At 44.0% G+C, this 16770-nt stretch overlaps 1 protein-coding gene across 2 annotated transcripts in view; it reads right to left on the reverse strand.

Annotated features, from left to right (window-relative positions):
* The window catches only part of CRB2 (crumbs cell polarity complex component 2), a 67127-nt gene that overhangs the window by 30194 nt on the left and 20163 nt on the right, over window positions 1-16770 (reverse strand). For both annotated transcript variants that reach the window (XM_087879477.1, XM_060684079.2), the window contains exons 2-6: window positions 12666-13355; window positions 6274-6469; window positions 4216-4355; window positions 2863-3045; window positions 1489-1602 (exon numbers count right to left, since the gene is read on the reverse strand). In XM_087879477.1, coding sequence (XP_087735603.1) covers window positions 1489-1602; window positions 2863-3045; window positions 4216-4355; window positions 6274-6469; window positions 12666-13355 — 1323 coding nt within the window. The remainder of the gene's footprint in view (window positions 1-1488; window positions 1603-2862; window positions 3046-4215; window positions 4356-6273; window positions 6470-12665; window positions 13356-16770) is intronic.

Here is a 16770-nt window from a genome sequence, read left to right on the forward strand (position 1 = left end):
TTTCTCCTCTTTCCCACAAGATGGCAGCCTCGTAATGTTTTAGAAAACAGTATTCCCAAGAGTCAGTGTTTCAGAGCTACATGTCGTCCGGTGGAATGGAATATTCTCAATGAACTTAGAAACAAGATGTTTAGCCTTACGGCTAAAGCAGGCAAGGTCTTCTCTTTCGTTCATTTTGGGGAAAAAACACAGATGGATAATACTTGCTAATGGAGCAAGTCTTGTATTTCTTCTCTAGAAGGTAAAGGTAAAGGTTCCCCTCGCACATACCAAGGCTTTATAATGCCTTGGTAAGGACACCCTTGGAACACTGTGTCCAGTTTTGGTTGCCACGATGTAAAAAAGAAAAACGGTTGCAGGAACTGGATATGTCTAGTTTAATGAAAAGAAGGACCAGGGGAGACAGGAGAGCAGTCTTCCGATATCTCAGGGGCTGCCCCAAAGAAGAGGGAGTCAAGCTATTCTCCAGAACACCTGAGGGCAGGACAAGAAGCAACGGGTGGAAACTCATCAAGGAGAGAAGCAACTTAGAACTCAGGAGGAATTTCCTGACAGTGAGAACAATTAATCAGTGGAACAACTTGCCTCCAGAAGTTGTGAATGCTCCAACACTGGAAGTTTTTAAGAAGAGGTTGGATAACCATTGGTCTGACGTGGTGTACGGTTTCCTGCCTAGGCAGGGGGTTGGACTAGAAGACCTCCAAGGTCCCTTCCAACTCTGTTATTCCATTCCATTCCTATTCCTATTCCTATTCCATTCCATTCCATTCCATTCCATTCTATTCTATTCTATTCTATTCTATTCTATTCCATTCCATTCCATTCCATTCCTATTCCTATTCCTATTCCATTCTATTATTCCATTCCTATTCCATTCCATTCCATTCTATTCTATTCTATCCTATTCTATTCTATTCTATTCTATTATTCCATTCCTATTCCATTCCAATTCCTATTCCATTCCATTCCATTCCATTCCATTCCATTCCATTCCATTCTATTCTATTCTATTCTATTCTATTCTATTATTCCATTCCATTCCATTCCATTCCATTCCATTCCATTCTATTCTATTCTATTATTCCATTCCTATTCCATTCCAATTCCTATTCCTATTCCTATTCCATTCCATTCCATTCCATTCCATTCCATTCCATTCCATTCCATTCTATTCTATTCTATTCTATTCTATTCTATTCTTCCATTCCTAGTCTATTCCATTCCATTCCATCTAAACCTATCCCATCCTATCCGTCCCAAAGTCAAAGCCAGAACGTTTTCAGCCATCTGACTTTGATATTAAAGTTCAGAATTCACTCTGCTCGAAATTAGGTAAGGAAATTAGCTAAGTGAAAAAAGCCGTAAGAGATAATAAACCTTTTGGTCACATAAAGAGAGAAGGCCACAAGACCTTCTCTCTTTCCCATCCTCAGATTCTCTCCCATTCTTCATTCTCCTCCTTCATTCTCCCGTTCTTCATCCGTTTACCTGAATATCCGGGCAAGCAGTCGCAATGATAGCTGTTCACCAAGTCCACGCAGCTCCCTCCGTTCTCGCACGGCTGAGATTCACATTCATCGATGTCGACGGAACAGGTTTCTCCTTTCAAAAAGGAAAGGAAAGCACGGTCAAAACCCCTACGTTTCTCATTGATTTTTTTCCTTTTTGTTTAAGATCGATCGATCGCTAACTCAAGCGGGCTTGAATTGATGAACTTGACATACAGGAATCACACACCCCACCGAAAATCCCGTTCTGTTCTTCGGCAGCATTTAAAGGCACGTTTAACCATCCGAAAGGATCCCATGGAAGGAAGACCGACAGGCCAAAGGTTGAGAATTTCATTGCCCAACTAGGTAACGTCATCAGGGTTAGCGCTAAAGGAATCACATAATTGGGTGGTGAAACATCAACAAGAAAACAGAGAGGACCAAGGACCCCACAGTCATTGTCGTCTTCTTCTTCTTCTTCTTCTTCTTCTTCTTCTTCTTCTTCTCCTTCTTCTTCTTCTTCTTCTTCTTCTTCTTCTTCTTCTTCTTCTTCTTCTTCTTCTTCTTCTTCTCCTTCTCCTTCCTCCTCCTCCTTCCTCCCTCCTCCTTCTCCTCCTCCTCCTTATTCCTCCTCCTCCTCTCCAAAAACCCCCTGCCTTCTACCACTGATGGTGTTACAGTGTTGTAATGATTGTTAAAACTTTTTAAATAAAAAAAAATAGAATAGAATAGAATAAAATAAGGACTGGACGACTGGACTGGACTGGAATGGACTGGACTGGAATAGAATTAGAATAGAATAGAATAGAATAGAATAGAATAGAATAGAATAGAATAGAATAGAATAGAATAGAATAGAATAAGGACTGGACGAGTGGACTGGACTGGACTGGACTGGACTGGAATAGAATTTAGAATAGAATAGAATAGAATAGAATAGAATAGAATAGAATAGAATAGAATAGAATAGAATAGAATAGAATAAGGACTGGACGAGTGGACTGGACTGGACTGGAATAGAATAGAATAGAATAGAATAGAATAGAATAGAATAGAATAGAATAGAATAGAATAGAATAGGAGGACTGGACGACGACTGGACTGGACTGGACTAGAATAGAATAGAATAGAATAGAATAGAATAGAATAGAATAGAATAGAATAGAATAGAATAGAATAGAATAGAATAGAATAGGATGAAAAATCCGCTCAACGTATATAAAGATCTAAAATCAGGTTCTATCCCATGAAAACTCCTGCTGAAGCAATAATAAGGGAGGGGAGAGAGCCTGATTTCTCAATCTGTCAGCCAATTCCTGATCCCCCCCCCGTAGACCCCCACCGGATCCCCAAACAAGTGAAAAGGACGCACCCTCAAAACCGGGATGACAACTGCAGATGAAACCAGCGGCTTCTTCGTAGCTAAACCGCTCGGGGAAATCCGCCCGTCTCCCGTAGTAGCTCTGATTGGACAATTCGAAGCACTCTCCATCGTTGAGACAGGGGTGCGTGGCGCACTCGTTTAGATCTTCTTCGCAGTGTGTTCCCACGTATCCTAATGTCAGAGAGCAAAGAGGCGGAAGATGTGCGAAAGCAGGAACTTTGGAAGGGGAAGGCAAGATCTCATCTCAATTCAACCAGGTTCTTGCTTGAGTCAGTGCACCGGTTTGACGCAAGGACAATCCAGAAGTTCTTTCCAGTGGAATCCATCAATGTCTTCTTTAAGAAATAGGGAAACCCCACAAGCCCAGGCTGCTGGGGGTTCACAGGGGTTCGGAAGAACCTCTAAGATTCTGTGCAGTTTGGAGAACCCCCAAATCCCACTCCTGGCTGGCCCCTCACTGCCCACCCTGCCCTGCCTCTCCCAGGAGTCCCCATGTGGCCCATTTTGGAGTATAGGGCCGTGATGGCGAACCTATGGCACGCGTGCCACAGGTGGCACACAGAGCCATATCGGTGGGAAACACGAGCGTTGCCCTAGCTCAGCTCCAGCACGCATGTGCGCGTCAGCCAGCTAATTTTCGGGCCTTCCGGGCCCACCGGAAGTTGGGAAACAGGCTGTTTCTGGCCTCCAGGGGGGAGGGCGAGGCCATTTTTGCCCTCCCCAGGCTCCTAGAAAGCCTCTGGAGCCTGGGGAGGGCGAAAAACGGGCCTTCCGGTCCCACTGGAAGTTGGGAAACAGGTCGTTTCCGGCTTCCAGAGGGCCTCCGGGGGGAGGGGGAGGCCGTTTTCACCCTCCCCAGGCTCCAAGAAAGAAATTATGGGTGTGGGCGTGCGTGTGTGCGACACCCCCACCCTGTGCTCCCCCCGCTTTTGGCACACAACGGCAAAAAGATTAGCCATCACTGGTATAGGGCATGCGCAGAGGCTTGAGGAGGGTGAAAAATGGGCCTACCAAACGTTTGGCCCGTTTTCGGCCTCCAGAGGGCCTCTGGAGCCTGGGGAGGCTGTTTTCACCCTCCCAGAGACTTGAGGAAAGCCTCCGGAGGCCGGGAAGGGCAAAAACACCCCCCTCCGCCTGCCGTGGTGCAGGAGGCCAACTAGGCCACACCCACCATGGCCACGCCCACCCAGCAACACGGCAGAGCACCCCTTGCTAAATTATTTGAAGCCCACCCCTGCACAAGCCCCCACTCACCCAGCCGTTGCCAAGTTTTAAAAAACACGGCTCTAAAACAGAATCAGTTCCGGATTCAAAAAAAGACGAGGGAAGGATTTGGCTTACCTGGCCAGCAAGAACAGTTGTAAAATCCAGCTCCTTCCAAGCACGGGGCTCCGTTCTGACAAGGTTGCGAAGCACACTCCAGGATGTCCGTCTCGCAATGTTTTCCTTCGAATCCTGTGTTGTGACAGTCACACCGGTAGCTAAGAAGGAAAGGAAGAGGGGGAAAAAAAAAAGACAGTGTGGCTGACTGATTTAGCACAGCCTCTCTTTTCCATGGTCGGTGTCGTCAATGCCCCATGTCAATTTCATCCCTGTGTTTTAGCTAACAGCATCTTGGCTATTTCTTTTTCTTTCTTTCTTTTTAATTTTTTTAATTTTTTTTACAAACATCAATGCGTGAACAGTGTGGCACCTGAGTATCATGCATTCTAATATAAATAAAACTACCATGTTTCCCCGAAAATAAGATCCTGTCTTATATTTTTTTGAACCCTGAAATAAGCGCTTGGCCTTATTGCCATGCGCTCAGGCTTATTATCAGGGGAGGTCTTAATTTGGGAAAAACAGGATAGGTAGGTAGGTAGGTAGGTAGGTAGGTAGGTAGGTAGATAGATAGATAGATAGATAGATAGATAGATAGATAGATAGATAGATAGATACTGTGTTTCCCCAAAAATAAGACCCTGTCTTATATTTTTTTGAACCCTGAAATAAACGCTTGGCCTTATTGCCATGCGCTCAAAAGCCCAATTGGGCTTATTATCAGGGGATGTCTTATTTTGGGGGAAACAGGGTAGTAGAATTAATCATAGTTTTTACATTCAACCAACTTATATATTTCTAATAATAATACACATTTAGATTAAGTTGCAGTCTGTCATTATTCAATTAGTCCATGTTTTCTCTTGTTATTGTCTTTATTTTATTATATAAAAGTGTATACACTAGTATGCCCCCTTCTCTCATTTCTATCTCTTATTCTAACTTTTAATCATGTAGCCCTTTATTAAAAAAAAAACATTTTCTTTCTATCCTACCTAACTTCTAGTCATGTCACCTACCTAAAAAAAAAGAAAAGGAGAGAGAAAAAGAAAAGCAAATCAGAACAACAACAAAAAGGAGAAATCATCTATCCATCGTCTCTTGCCCGCTTCAATACTTTAATCGCTATGCTTTTTTTTGACTTGCCTCCCATATTTCATTCTTGGATCTTTATCTCTGTCTGTGTCTACTTCTTGGCTGTTCAATCTAGATATTTCTCCCACCTCTGCCCTCTTCCACTGCCTAATTTCCAAAATTTATGCCCAGGTCCCTATCTCCCTTTGGCTATTTCTCAACTGTCTCCTCTGTTCCTCAAAGATACGGCAGAAGCATTAAAATAAGCTGGTCCTCTCAATAGTGTGTGTATTGCACCCCAGTTGCATCCTCTGTACCATGGGTGTCAAACTTGCAGGCCGCGGGCTAGATGCGTCACGCACTGGCCACGCCCACGCCCAGTTTAGCGAAGGGAGGAAAAGTTATGATACGTCATGTGATACCACCGTGATGACACGAGTTTGACACTCCTGCTCTATACTAATAGTAGTCTTTCTTCTTAAATGTTTTTCACAAGGGGAGGATCCCAAAGGCTGGAGAAAATACCAAAAAAATCATTGGGAGGGAAAAAAGTCCTAAATGGGGAAAGACCCCCTGTCTAGAAAGAAAGGCAACCTAGTGAGGACTGAAGCGATGGCCAATTAAAACCTTTAATAGGAACCTTTCATCCTGCAACATTTTGAGATGTGTCTCCCTTGCTCTGTCAGGACCAGAATGAGATGGTCAACTCCTAGTCTGAGTGAAGAGAAGGACCAGGGGAGACATGATAGCAGTCTTCCAATATTTGAGGGGCTGCCATAGAGAGGAGGGGGTCAATCTATTTTCCAAATACCCAAAGGCCAGACAAGGAGAAATGGATGGAAACTGATCAAGGAGAGATTCAACCTGGAAAAAAGGAGAAATTTGCTGACCGTGAGAACAATCAACCCATGGAACAGAAGTTGCCTTTGGAAGTTGTGGGAGCTTCATCCCTGGAGGCTTTCAAGAAGAGACTGGACTGTCATCAGTCAGAAATGGTCTTACCTGTTGACCAGGTCCTCACAGATAGCTCCATTAAGACAAGGCTGGCTTTGGCATTCATCAATATCAACTTCGCACTGGGTTCCTTGGTAGCCCGGCAGGCAGGAACAGGTGAAGAAGCCAATATGGTCAGAGCAGGTGCCACCATGCCAACAGGGACCGGATTCACACTCGTTGATCTCCACATCGCAGTTCACACCTTTGTTACAAAAAGAGAGGGATGGATTCGTTTGTATATATGTTACGCTTTCTAAAGGCTGCACGGTGTGTCCTTCCATCTCTAAATCAGCGTTTTTCAACCTTAGCAACTTTACGCTGAGTGGACGTCAACTCCAGGAACGCCCAAAGCTGGCTGGAAATTCTGGGAGTTGAAGTCAACTTCTCTGAAAGATGCCAAAGTTAGGAAACATTGCTCTAAATGAGAGAGAGACAGAGAGAGAGAGACAGAGAGAGAGACAGACAGACAGACACACAGAGAGAGAGACAGAAAGACAGAGAGAGAGACAGAGAGCAACAGAGAGAGAGACAGAGAGAAAGACAGATACACAGAGACAGAGACAGAGACAGATAGAGAGAGACACAGAGAGCAACAGAGAGAGAGAGGCAGAGAGACAGAGAGAGGCAGACAGAGACACAGAGAGAGATAGAGAGTCAGAGAGAAAGACAGAGAGAGACAGAGACAGAAAGAGAGAGAGACACAGAAAGACAAAGAAAGAGACAGAGATGGAGAGAGAGACAGAGAGAAAGACAGAGACACACACAGAGAGAGACAGAGACAGAAAGACAGAGAGAGAGAGACACAGAAAGACAGAGAGACAAAGAGAGACGGAGAGAGAGACAGAGAGAAAGACACACAGAGAGAGAGAGACACAGAGACAGACAGAGAGAGACACAGAGACAGAGAGAGACAGAGAAAGACAGAGAGAGAGAGACAGAAAGAGAGAGAGAGAGACACAGAAAGACAAAGAAAGAGACAGAGATGGAGAGAGAGACAGAGAGAAAGACACAGAGAGAGACACACACAGAGAGACAGAGACAGAAAGACAGAGAGAGACAGAGAGAGAGAGAGAGACAGAAAGACAGAGAGACAAAGAGAGACGGAGAGAGAGACAGAGAGAAAGACAGAGAGAGAGAGAGAGAGACACAGAGACAGAGACAGAGAGAGACAGAGGATAGAGAATGAGAATGAGAGAACAAGAGAGGGAGGGAGAGAGGGAGATGGGAAACTATTATTTCCATGGGAAACTGAGCATGTGAGGGAGGGAAATGCCCCCAATTAGCATATTTTTAACTGAAGAGGACATTCTCAGCATGTTTCCCTCAGGTTCCAAAAAAGGGGAGATCGCTCATTAACGGTTAGAGTTATTTATCCTCTGCCTATTCGCAGTTTTGCAGCAGGTCCATAAAGAAACCCCTGAAGGAAATTTAAGTGGCCTCTGTGCTCTTTTTCGCAATCTGCTCCTTTTTTTTTTGGCTGATTTCACAGCCTATATCTCCCTGGGCTGCTACCTGCAAATCCACTTAATTCCAATTTTCTGGCCTGTCTCTGCTTCACAGGAGACCAGGCCAGACTAATCCACCAGGAATGTGGGCCCCTTAATCTAGCAGAGCTGCCAAGCCTTTACGCAAACGCCCTCCCATCTCCTGCTAAAAGGGACTCGGTCCTTGTTGGGGGCTGGAAAGGACCCAAGAGCTGAACCCCAGGTTGGAAGGAGATGCCTGGAACTCAACTCCAATGCCCAGAGGAAGGCAGCGTCTGCGAGTCTACGCACCCAATTTTCCAATGGACTTTGGAGACTCTAGAAAGAGTGCAGAGAAGAGCCACAAAGAGGATTAGGGGACTGGAGGCTACAACATACGAAGAACGGTTGCAGGAACTGGGTATGTCTAGTTTAATGAAAAGAAGGACTAGGGGAGACAGGATAGCAGTCTTCCAATATCTCAGGGGCTGCCCCAAAGAAGAGGGAGTCAAGCTATTCTCCAAAGCACCTGAGGGCAGGACAAAAGAAGCAACGGGTGGAAACTCATCAAGGAGAGAAGCAACTTAGAACTAAGGAGAAATTTCCTGACAGTCAAAACAATTAATCAGTGGAACAACTGGCCACCAGAAGATGTGAATGCTCCAACACTGGAAGTTTTTGGATAACCATTTGTCTGAAGTGGTGTAGGATTTCCTGCCTAAACTAAGAAGATCTCCAAGCTCCCTTCCAACTCTGTTATTCTATATTCTATTCTGGAGGCACGCCATTCCACTGGTTAACGTGGGGGTGGGTGTCACCTCAGTGCCAGAGGCAGGATGTAGCATCCACAAGGATGCTTTTGGGACTCTTACAGATGAACAGAGTTGGAAGGGATCTTGTCGGTCATCTCATCCAACCCCCAACGCCAGAGAAGCAACCTAGAACTAAGGAGAAATTTCCTGACAGGGAGAACAACCAACCCATGGAACAGAAGTTGCCTTCAGAAGTTGTGGGAGCTTCATCACTGGAGGCTTTCAAGAAGAGACTGGACTGCCATCTGCCAGAAATGGTATAGGCCAGGATCTCCTGCTGGATTTAGAATAACAGAGTTGGAAGAGACCTCGGAGGTCTATGCCACTTCAGACAAATGGTTATCCAATCTCTTCTAAAAAAAAAAAAAAACTTCCCGTGTTGGAGCATTTACAACTTCTGGAGGCAAGTTGTTCCACTGGTTAATAGTTCTCACTGTCAGGAAATTTCTCCTTAGTTCTAGGTTGCTTCTCTGGCGTTAGGGGTTGGACTAGATGACCTACCAGATCCCTTCCAAACTCTGTTCATCTGTAAGAGTCCCCAAAGCATCCTTGTGGATGCTACATCCTGCCTCTGGCCCTGAGGTGACACCCCCACACACACACGTTTGCGTCTTTATTTGGCCACTTTGGCTATTTGCGTCCTTTCATAAGACGCTTGGCTGACATTCAGCAAGTTATTTTTTTTTTTTTTCCAGGAGTTGCCAAATTCATACCTTTTCCCACACCGGTTTTGCTTATCTTGGAGGTTTCAAAACTCTTTAACTCGCTCATCCTGAACTGAGGGAGCTTTTCAAAGGGAGGGAACTTTGGAATCCACCAGAATAACAGAGTTGGAAAGGACCTTGGAGGTCTTCTAGTCCAGCCCCCTGCTTAGGCAGGAAATCCTACACCACTTCAGACCAAGGGTTATCCAATATTTTCTTAGAAACTTCCAGTGTTGGAACATTTGCAACTTCTGGTGGCAAGTTGTTCCACTGGTTAATTGTTTTGACTGTCGGGAAATTTCTCCTTAGTTCTAAGTTGCTTCTTTCCTGAGTCTCCGGAGAAAGGCGGCATATAAATCAAATGAAAGAAAAAAAGAAAGAAAGAAAGAAAGAAAGAAAGAAAGAAAGAAAGAAAGAAAGAAAGAAAGAAAGAAAGAAAGAAAGATAGCACCTGCCTTCAGGGGCTTTGGAGAATAGCTTGACTCCCTCTTCTTTGGGGCAGCCCCTGAGATACTGGAACACTGCTATCATGTCTCCCCTGATGCTTATTTTCATTAAACAAGACATACCCAGTTACTGCAACCGTTCTTCGTATGTTTTACCCTCCAGTCCCCTAATCCTCTTTGTTGCTCTTCTCTGCACTCTTTCTAGAGTCTCCGCATCTTTTTTACATCGGGATGAGCAAAACTGGATGCAGGATTCCAAGAGGAGGAATGAAAGAAAGGGATTTGCTCCCCTTTCTGTCTTTTCCCAGATTCCTCCTTTCTGTTGTTCTTAAAAAGAGTGGAAATTCCTCGGCCAAGAATCACCAAAAGGGCATCCAGTGTTGCAATTCTGCTGGCGCTGCTACTGAGCTGGTAATCTTCAATCCCCGTCAACCTTCGCTCTCACATTCCTTCCTGGCCATGTAAGGAATGAGGCCAGAGGCTGCCTGCGTGCCGTCTGGTACCAGGTGGAGGAGGAAACCCTGCGGCCCACATTCCACCCAGAGGCCACAAAAAAAAGAAAGAAAGAAAGAAATACATAAAAATAAGACCCTTGTGGCTTCTGCTGCTTCAGCAGGGAGCTGGCAAGGCCCCCACGTGAGTCAGTGCCAGTTTCGGTCCAGGAAAAGTTGCTTGTGTTGCAACTAAAGGAGAAAAGTTTGGACTCAGCCTTTTTTTTTTTTTTTGGACACCTGCATCGGAGGGACAAAGGCTGGACTAAGATTATTGTGCCGTTTAGAAATAGAAATAGAATAAGAGAGTGGGAAGGGACCTTGGAGGTCTTCTAGTCCAACCCCCTGCTTAGGCAGGAAACTCTGCACCACTTCAGACAAGTGGTTATCCAACATCTTTAAAACTTCCAGTGTTGGAACATTCACAACTTCTGGTGGCAAGCTGTTCCACTGATTAATTGTTTTGACTGTCAGGAAATTTCTCCTTAGTTCTAAGTTGCTTCTCTCCTTGATGAGTTTCCACCCATGGCTTCTTGTCCTGCCCACCTCAAGTGCCTTGGAGAATAGCTTGACTCCCTCTTCTTTGGGGCAGCCCCTGAGATATTGGAACACTGCTATCCTGTCTCCCCTAGTCCTTCTTTTCATCAAACTAGACATACCCAGTTCCTGCAACCATTCGTCATATGTTTTAGCCTCCAGTTCCCTCATCATCCTGGTTGCTCTTCTCTGCACTCTTTCTAGAGTCTCAACATCTTTTTTACATCGTGGCGACCAAAACTGGATGCAATATTCCAAGTGTGGCCTTACCAAGGCATTATAAAGTGGTTTAATCCTTTGCGTGATCTTGATTCTCTCCCTCTGTTGATACAGCCTAGAACTGTGTTGGCTTTTTTGGCAGCTGCTGCACACGGCTGGCTCCTATTTAATGACTACAAGATCCCTCTCAGAGTTACTACTGTTGAGTGTGGTCCCACCTATACTGTACCTGTGCATTTTGTTTTTCTTGCCTAAATGTAGAACCCTACTTTTTTCCACCCTTGAATTTCATTTTGTTAGATAGCGCCCAATGTTCACGTTTGATCTTTACTGCATCGTAGTAAAGCTCAACCGGTCCAGAGTGGTGTTTCTCAACTTTGCGAGTTTAAGAATTTAAGAATTCTGGGAGTTGAAGTCCACGCACTTTAAACTTGCCATGGCTGAGAAATAATGGCTATAGAGCCAGGAAGTGTGTCTAGAAGCCGAGCATCTATCATAAGGCTGCTTTGAAGGTCTATAGAAGAACATCTTGGAGCATATCTGCCCTAACTCTCCTATAATCATTAACTTTTGAGACAGTTTTGATGCCCTGAACATTTATTGTTCTCTTCTCTAGTAAATAGCAATAGCCCTTAGACTTATATACCACTTCACGGTGCTTTACAGCCCTGTCTACATATAGAGATGATAGATAGATATAAAGATGATAGATAGATAGAAAGATGTTAGATAGATAGATAGATATAGAGATGATAGATATAGAGATAGATAGATATAGAAATGATAGATATAGACATGATAGATAGATAGATAGATAGATAGATAGATAGATAGATAGATAGATAGATAGGAATGAGAGAAGATAAATAGATAGATGATAGATAGATAAGATAGATATTAGATAGATAGATATAGAGATGATAGATAGATATAGAGATGATAGATAGATAGATAGATAGATAGATAGATAGATAGATAGATAGATAGATAGATAATGGATGGATGGATGGACGGACGGACAGAAAGACATAGAGATAGATAGCAATAGCACTTAGACTTATATACCACTTCATAGTACTCTACAGCCCCCTCTAAGCGGTTTACAGTATCAGCATGTTGTCCCCAAGAATCTGGCTCCTCATTCTACCAACCTCAGAAGGATGGAAGGCTGAGTCACCCTCGAGCCGGTCAGGATCGAACCTCTGGCAGTGAGCTGAATTAGCCTGCAATACTGCATTCTAACCAATGAGCCACCACAGCTCTTAGATAGATATAGAGATTAGACAGATTGATAGATAGATAGATAGATAGATAGATAGATAGATAGATAGATAGACAGACAGACAGACAGACAGACAGACAGACAGACACGGATAGACAGACAGACAGACAGCAATAGCACTTATATACTGCTCCATAGTGCTTTCCAGCCCTCTCTAAGCGGTTTACAGAGTCAGCCTCTTGTCCCCAACAATCTCTGGTCCTCATTTTACCGACCTCGGAAGGAGGGAAGGCTGAGTCAACCTTCCACCAGTGAGAAACTGCTGGCAGTCGGCAGAGTTAGCCTGCAATGCCGCATTCTAACCACCGCGCCAGCACGGCTATCCTGCAATTCTGTCATCACAAATTAAGAGGTGGATGGCAACTGTATATTATTGATGGGAGGCTGGCGAATCACCGAAGGCCGCCTCCCAGAATCTGAGAGAGATGAGATGTCCACCGTTACCTGTGTAGCCGGGCAGACACTGGCAAACGTAATGGTCTATCTCGTTGAGGCAGGTGCCGTTGTGTTGACAAGGTCGGGAGGCGCATTCGTTGATGTCAATTTCGCAGCGGTAGCCCTGAAATCCAGGCACGCAGAAGCAACTGTATTCGTTGACGCGGTCGAGGCAGATGGCTCCGTTCTGGCAGGGGTTGGAGGCACACTCGTCGACCTCCTCCTCGCAGTGGGTACCCGTGTGGCCAGCCGGGCACTGGCACGTGTACGTCCCGCCGTTCTCGAGACAGCTACCATTGTTGCAAAGTTGACTTGAACAAATGGAAGGGCTCGGTAAGCAATGGTTTCCACTCGGGCAGTGACAACCGTACCCATCCTGGAGGCTGACGCACTCAAAACCGGGCTGAGGACAAGGGTTCGCCTTGCACTCTTCCCCTTGAGATCGGCAGGAGGCATCTGCCAAGCTTGATCCACAGTGGCAAGTGTAATTTAGGTATCCAGGTGTCCCACTGCAACTCCACTCAGGTGGACAAGGATGTCCATCGCATGGTTCGGCTAGCAACTCACAGTCTCTTCCCACATATGCTACGGGGTGCTGGGCACACAAGCACTGGTAGCTGTCTTCCAGGTCTCTGCAGGTCCCTCCGTTCTTACATGGAGCTGAGGAGCAAAAGTTGACTGGTTCTGAAGCGGCTTGTCCTGGAGAGAGAGAGAGAGAGAGAGAAAGCGATGGACTAGACTAGAGGAAGATTCCCACGTGTGTGTTTGCAAGCTTTTGGTTGAGAGCTTTTGGTCCCGCGCCATGAGAGAAGGGTAGCTGACGATGGCATTGATAATAGAATAGAATAGAATAGAATAGAATAGAATAGAATAGAATAGAATAGAATAGAATAGAATAGAATAGAAAATAGAATAGAATAGAATAGAATAGAATAGAATAGAATAGAATAGAATAGAATAGAATAGAATAACAGAGTTGGAAGGGTCCTTGGAGGTCTTCTAGTCCAACCCCCTGCTTAGGCAGGAAACCCTACACCCCTTCAGACAAATGGTTATCCAATCTCTTCTTTAAAACTTCCAGTGTTGGGGCATTCACAACTTCTGGAGGCACGTTTTCTGCTGATTAATTGTTCTAACTGTCAGGAAATTTCTCCTTAGTTCTCAGTTGCTTCTCTCCTTGATGAGTTCCCACCCGTTGCTTCTTGCCCTCCCCTCAGGGGTTTTGGAGAATAGCTTGACTCCCTCTTCTTTGGGGCAGCCCCTGAGATATTGGAAGACTGCTATCATGTCTCCCCTAGTCCTTCTCTTCATCAAAGTAGACATACCCAGTTCCTGCAACCGTTCTTCATATGTTTTAGCCTCCAGTCCCCTAATCCTCTTGGTTGCTCTTCTCTGCACTCTTTCTAGAGTCTCCACATCTTTTTTACATCGTGGCGACCAAAACTGAATGCAGGATTCCAAGTGTGGCCTTACCAAGGCCTTATAAAGTGGTATTAGCATTTCACGTGTCTTTGATTCCATCCCTCTGTTTTATGCAGCCTAGAACTGTGTTGGCTTTTTTGGGAGCTGCTGCACACGGCTGGCTCATATTTAAATGGTTGTCCACTAGGATTCCAAGATCCCTCTCCCAGGGATCTATGGAGCAAGGTACCACCTATACTGTACCTGTGCATTTTGTTTTTCTTGCCTAAATGATGACGATGAGGATGATGATATGCCATCAAGTTGTCCCAAGAGGCAACTGGTCTTCCTTGTTTTTCCTTGAAGACGTTTTGCTTCTCATCCAAGAAGCTTCTACGCTTCTACTTCTGAAGACTGAGTCAGAACTGAAGAAGCTTCTTCAGTTCTGACTCGGTCTTCAGAAGTAGAAGCATCTTGGACGAGAAGCAAAACATCTTCAAAGAAAAACAAGAAAGGCCAATTGCCTCTTGAAAAAAGCATCATTGGGACAACCATGACCTCGAGGACTGAGAATCACCACCATAGACCTGCCATCAAGTTGTTGTTGACTCTTAGCAACTTAGATGTCCTCCAAAACAATCTGTCCCTAAGCTGGGTCATTTTTATGAGGACCTCTCTAACATTCGATCAGCATCTTCTTAGTCAAAAAATGAGCGTCGTAAATTCTCATCATCTTTCTTGGTTCTCCCACCTCTGCACTAGTTTTTTTTCAAAGGTAACCTTATGATTGGACCATGTTAAGGATATTGTTGTTGTGTTACCAACCAGCAGAGTGTAGAGCACAGAGAAACGTTGCTGAGAGCAATGAATAAGAGATGTGCAAACTGGTTTATCAAAAGTTTACTTTATAGTGAAAAAACAATCTCATAGTCTTTAAATCAATCCAAGTCTTTGCCAGTTAAATCAGTCCAGTGATACAGAAATCTTCTTACCACACAAACAGTAGTTGGCTAGAATAACAAACTCACTCTGGTTCACAAACCACGATGGTAGCAGATCCATCCAATGATGATAGCACAATGATAGCAACTCCACACACTATGATAGCTTATCATCAACTGAATACTTTACAGTACCTTTCTTAAATACGCTTACAACCAGTGATTATCTAATTACAGCATGACTCAGCATTACAATGAATCAGCAGTAAAACTTTAAAATCACACAATACATATTCATTATTAAAGTCACAGAACACATATATTGCCTGGACAACTTGTTAGGCTCAAACCATATCCTAACAGACCATCCACCTGAAGATATTTTCTTTCTTTCTTTCTTTTTTAAAGTTTTTTCTTTTTTTCTTTTTTATAAAAATGTCAAATCAATGTGTGATTGGGTGCCATGCATTCCAATACATATGAAACTGATCAGATTAAACATTATTATTTCATTCAATCAACTTACGTATTTCTAATAATCTATATTAGGTTACAGTCTATCGTAATTATTATTCCACCTATTATTCCACCTATTTCTCGTTATTACATTCATTTTCTCAAATAAAAATGTATACATTGATACTCCCTTTATTTCTATCACTTATTCTAGCTTTTAATCATGTCATGCCTTTACTAAGAAACTTTTTCTTTCTTTCTTGTCTAACGTCTAATCATGTCACCTGCCTAGAAAAAGAGGTGGGGGAAATAACAGAATAGAGAGAGAAAGGGAGAAAGGGAAAAGCAACTCAGAGCAGCAACAAAAAAGAGGAATCGTCCATCCATCATCTCTTGCTCACTTCATACTTTGGTTGCTATGCTTAAAAAAAAAAAAAAGAGGAAAAAGGAAAGGCGAATCAGAACAACAATAAAGGTGAAAATCATCTACCCGTCATCTCTTGCCCGCTTCAATACTTTGATTGCTTTTTTTTTTTTACTTGCCTCCCACACTCCTCTCTTAAGTCTCCATCTACCGTATTTTTCGGAGTATAAGACGCACCTTTCCCCCCCCCCAAAAAAAGAGGGTGAAAATCTGGGTGCATCTTATACTCCAAATGTAGCCCCGCCCAGCTTCTCAAAGGGAGGTTTCAGAGGCTGAAAAAAGCAACAGAAACGAAGCTTCAGAAAAGAAGCCCCCAAACAGAGTTTCCGAGGCTTTTTTTCTGAAGCTGTTTTGGAGGCTTTCAGAGGCAGGAATTTTTTTTTTCTGAAACAGAGTTTCAGAAGTTTCAGAGGAAGAAAAAAAAAGCAAGGCACAGAGCTCACAACCAAGGAACCTGTTGCTAAAATTCACCTCTGGAAACAGCTGACTGGGGGTATTCCAGGAGGCCAATCCACCCGCCAATCACCTTTTTTCTTATTTTCCTCCCCAAAAACTAAGGTGCGTCTTATACTAAGGAGCCTGAGTGGTGTAGGAGGCTAATGCCTCCTACTAAGGCAGCATTTAACATCCAGCTGCCTGCAATTACTGCGAGTTCAATTCTCCCCAGGCTCAAGGTTGGCTCAGCCTTCCATCCTTTCTAAGGTAGGTTAAATGAGGACCCAGTTTGTGAGGGCAATAAGCTGACTTTGTATAAAATATACAAAAGGATGAAGGCTATTGCTTAACGCACTGTAAGCCGCCCTGAGTCTCCGGAGAAGGGCGGCAAATAAATAAATAAATAAATAAATAAATAAATAAATAAATAAATAAATACTCCGGTGCATCTTATACT

This window comes from Pantherophis guttatus, chromosome 16 (genome assembly GCF_059756535.1).
Source record: "Pantherophis guttatus breed Tessera chromosome 16, ASM5975653v1, whole genome shotgun sequence".
Taxonomy (NCBI): domain Eukaryota; kingdom Metazoa; phylum Chordata; class Lepidosauria; order Squamata; family Colubridae; genus Pantherophis; species Pantherophis guttatus.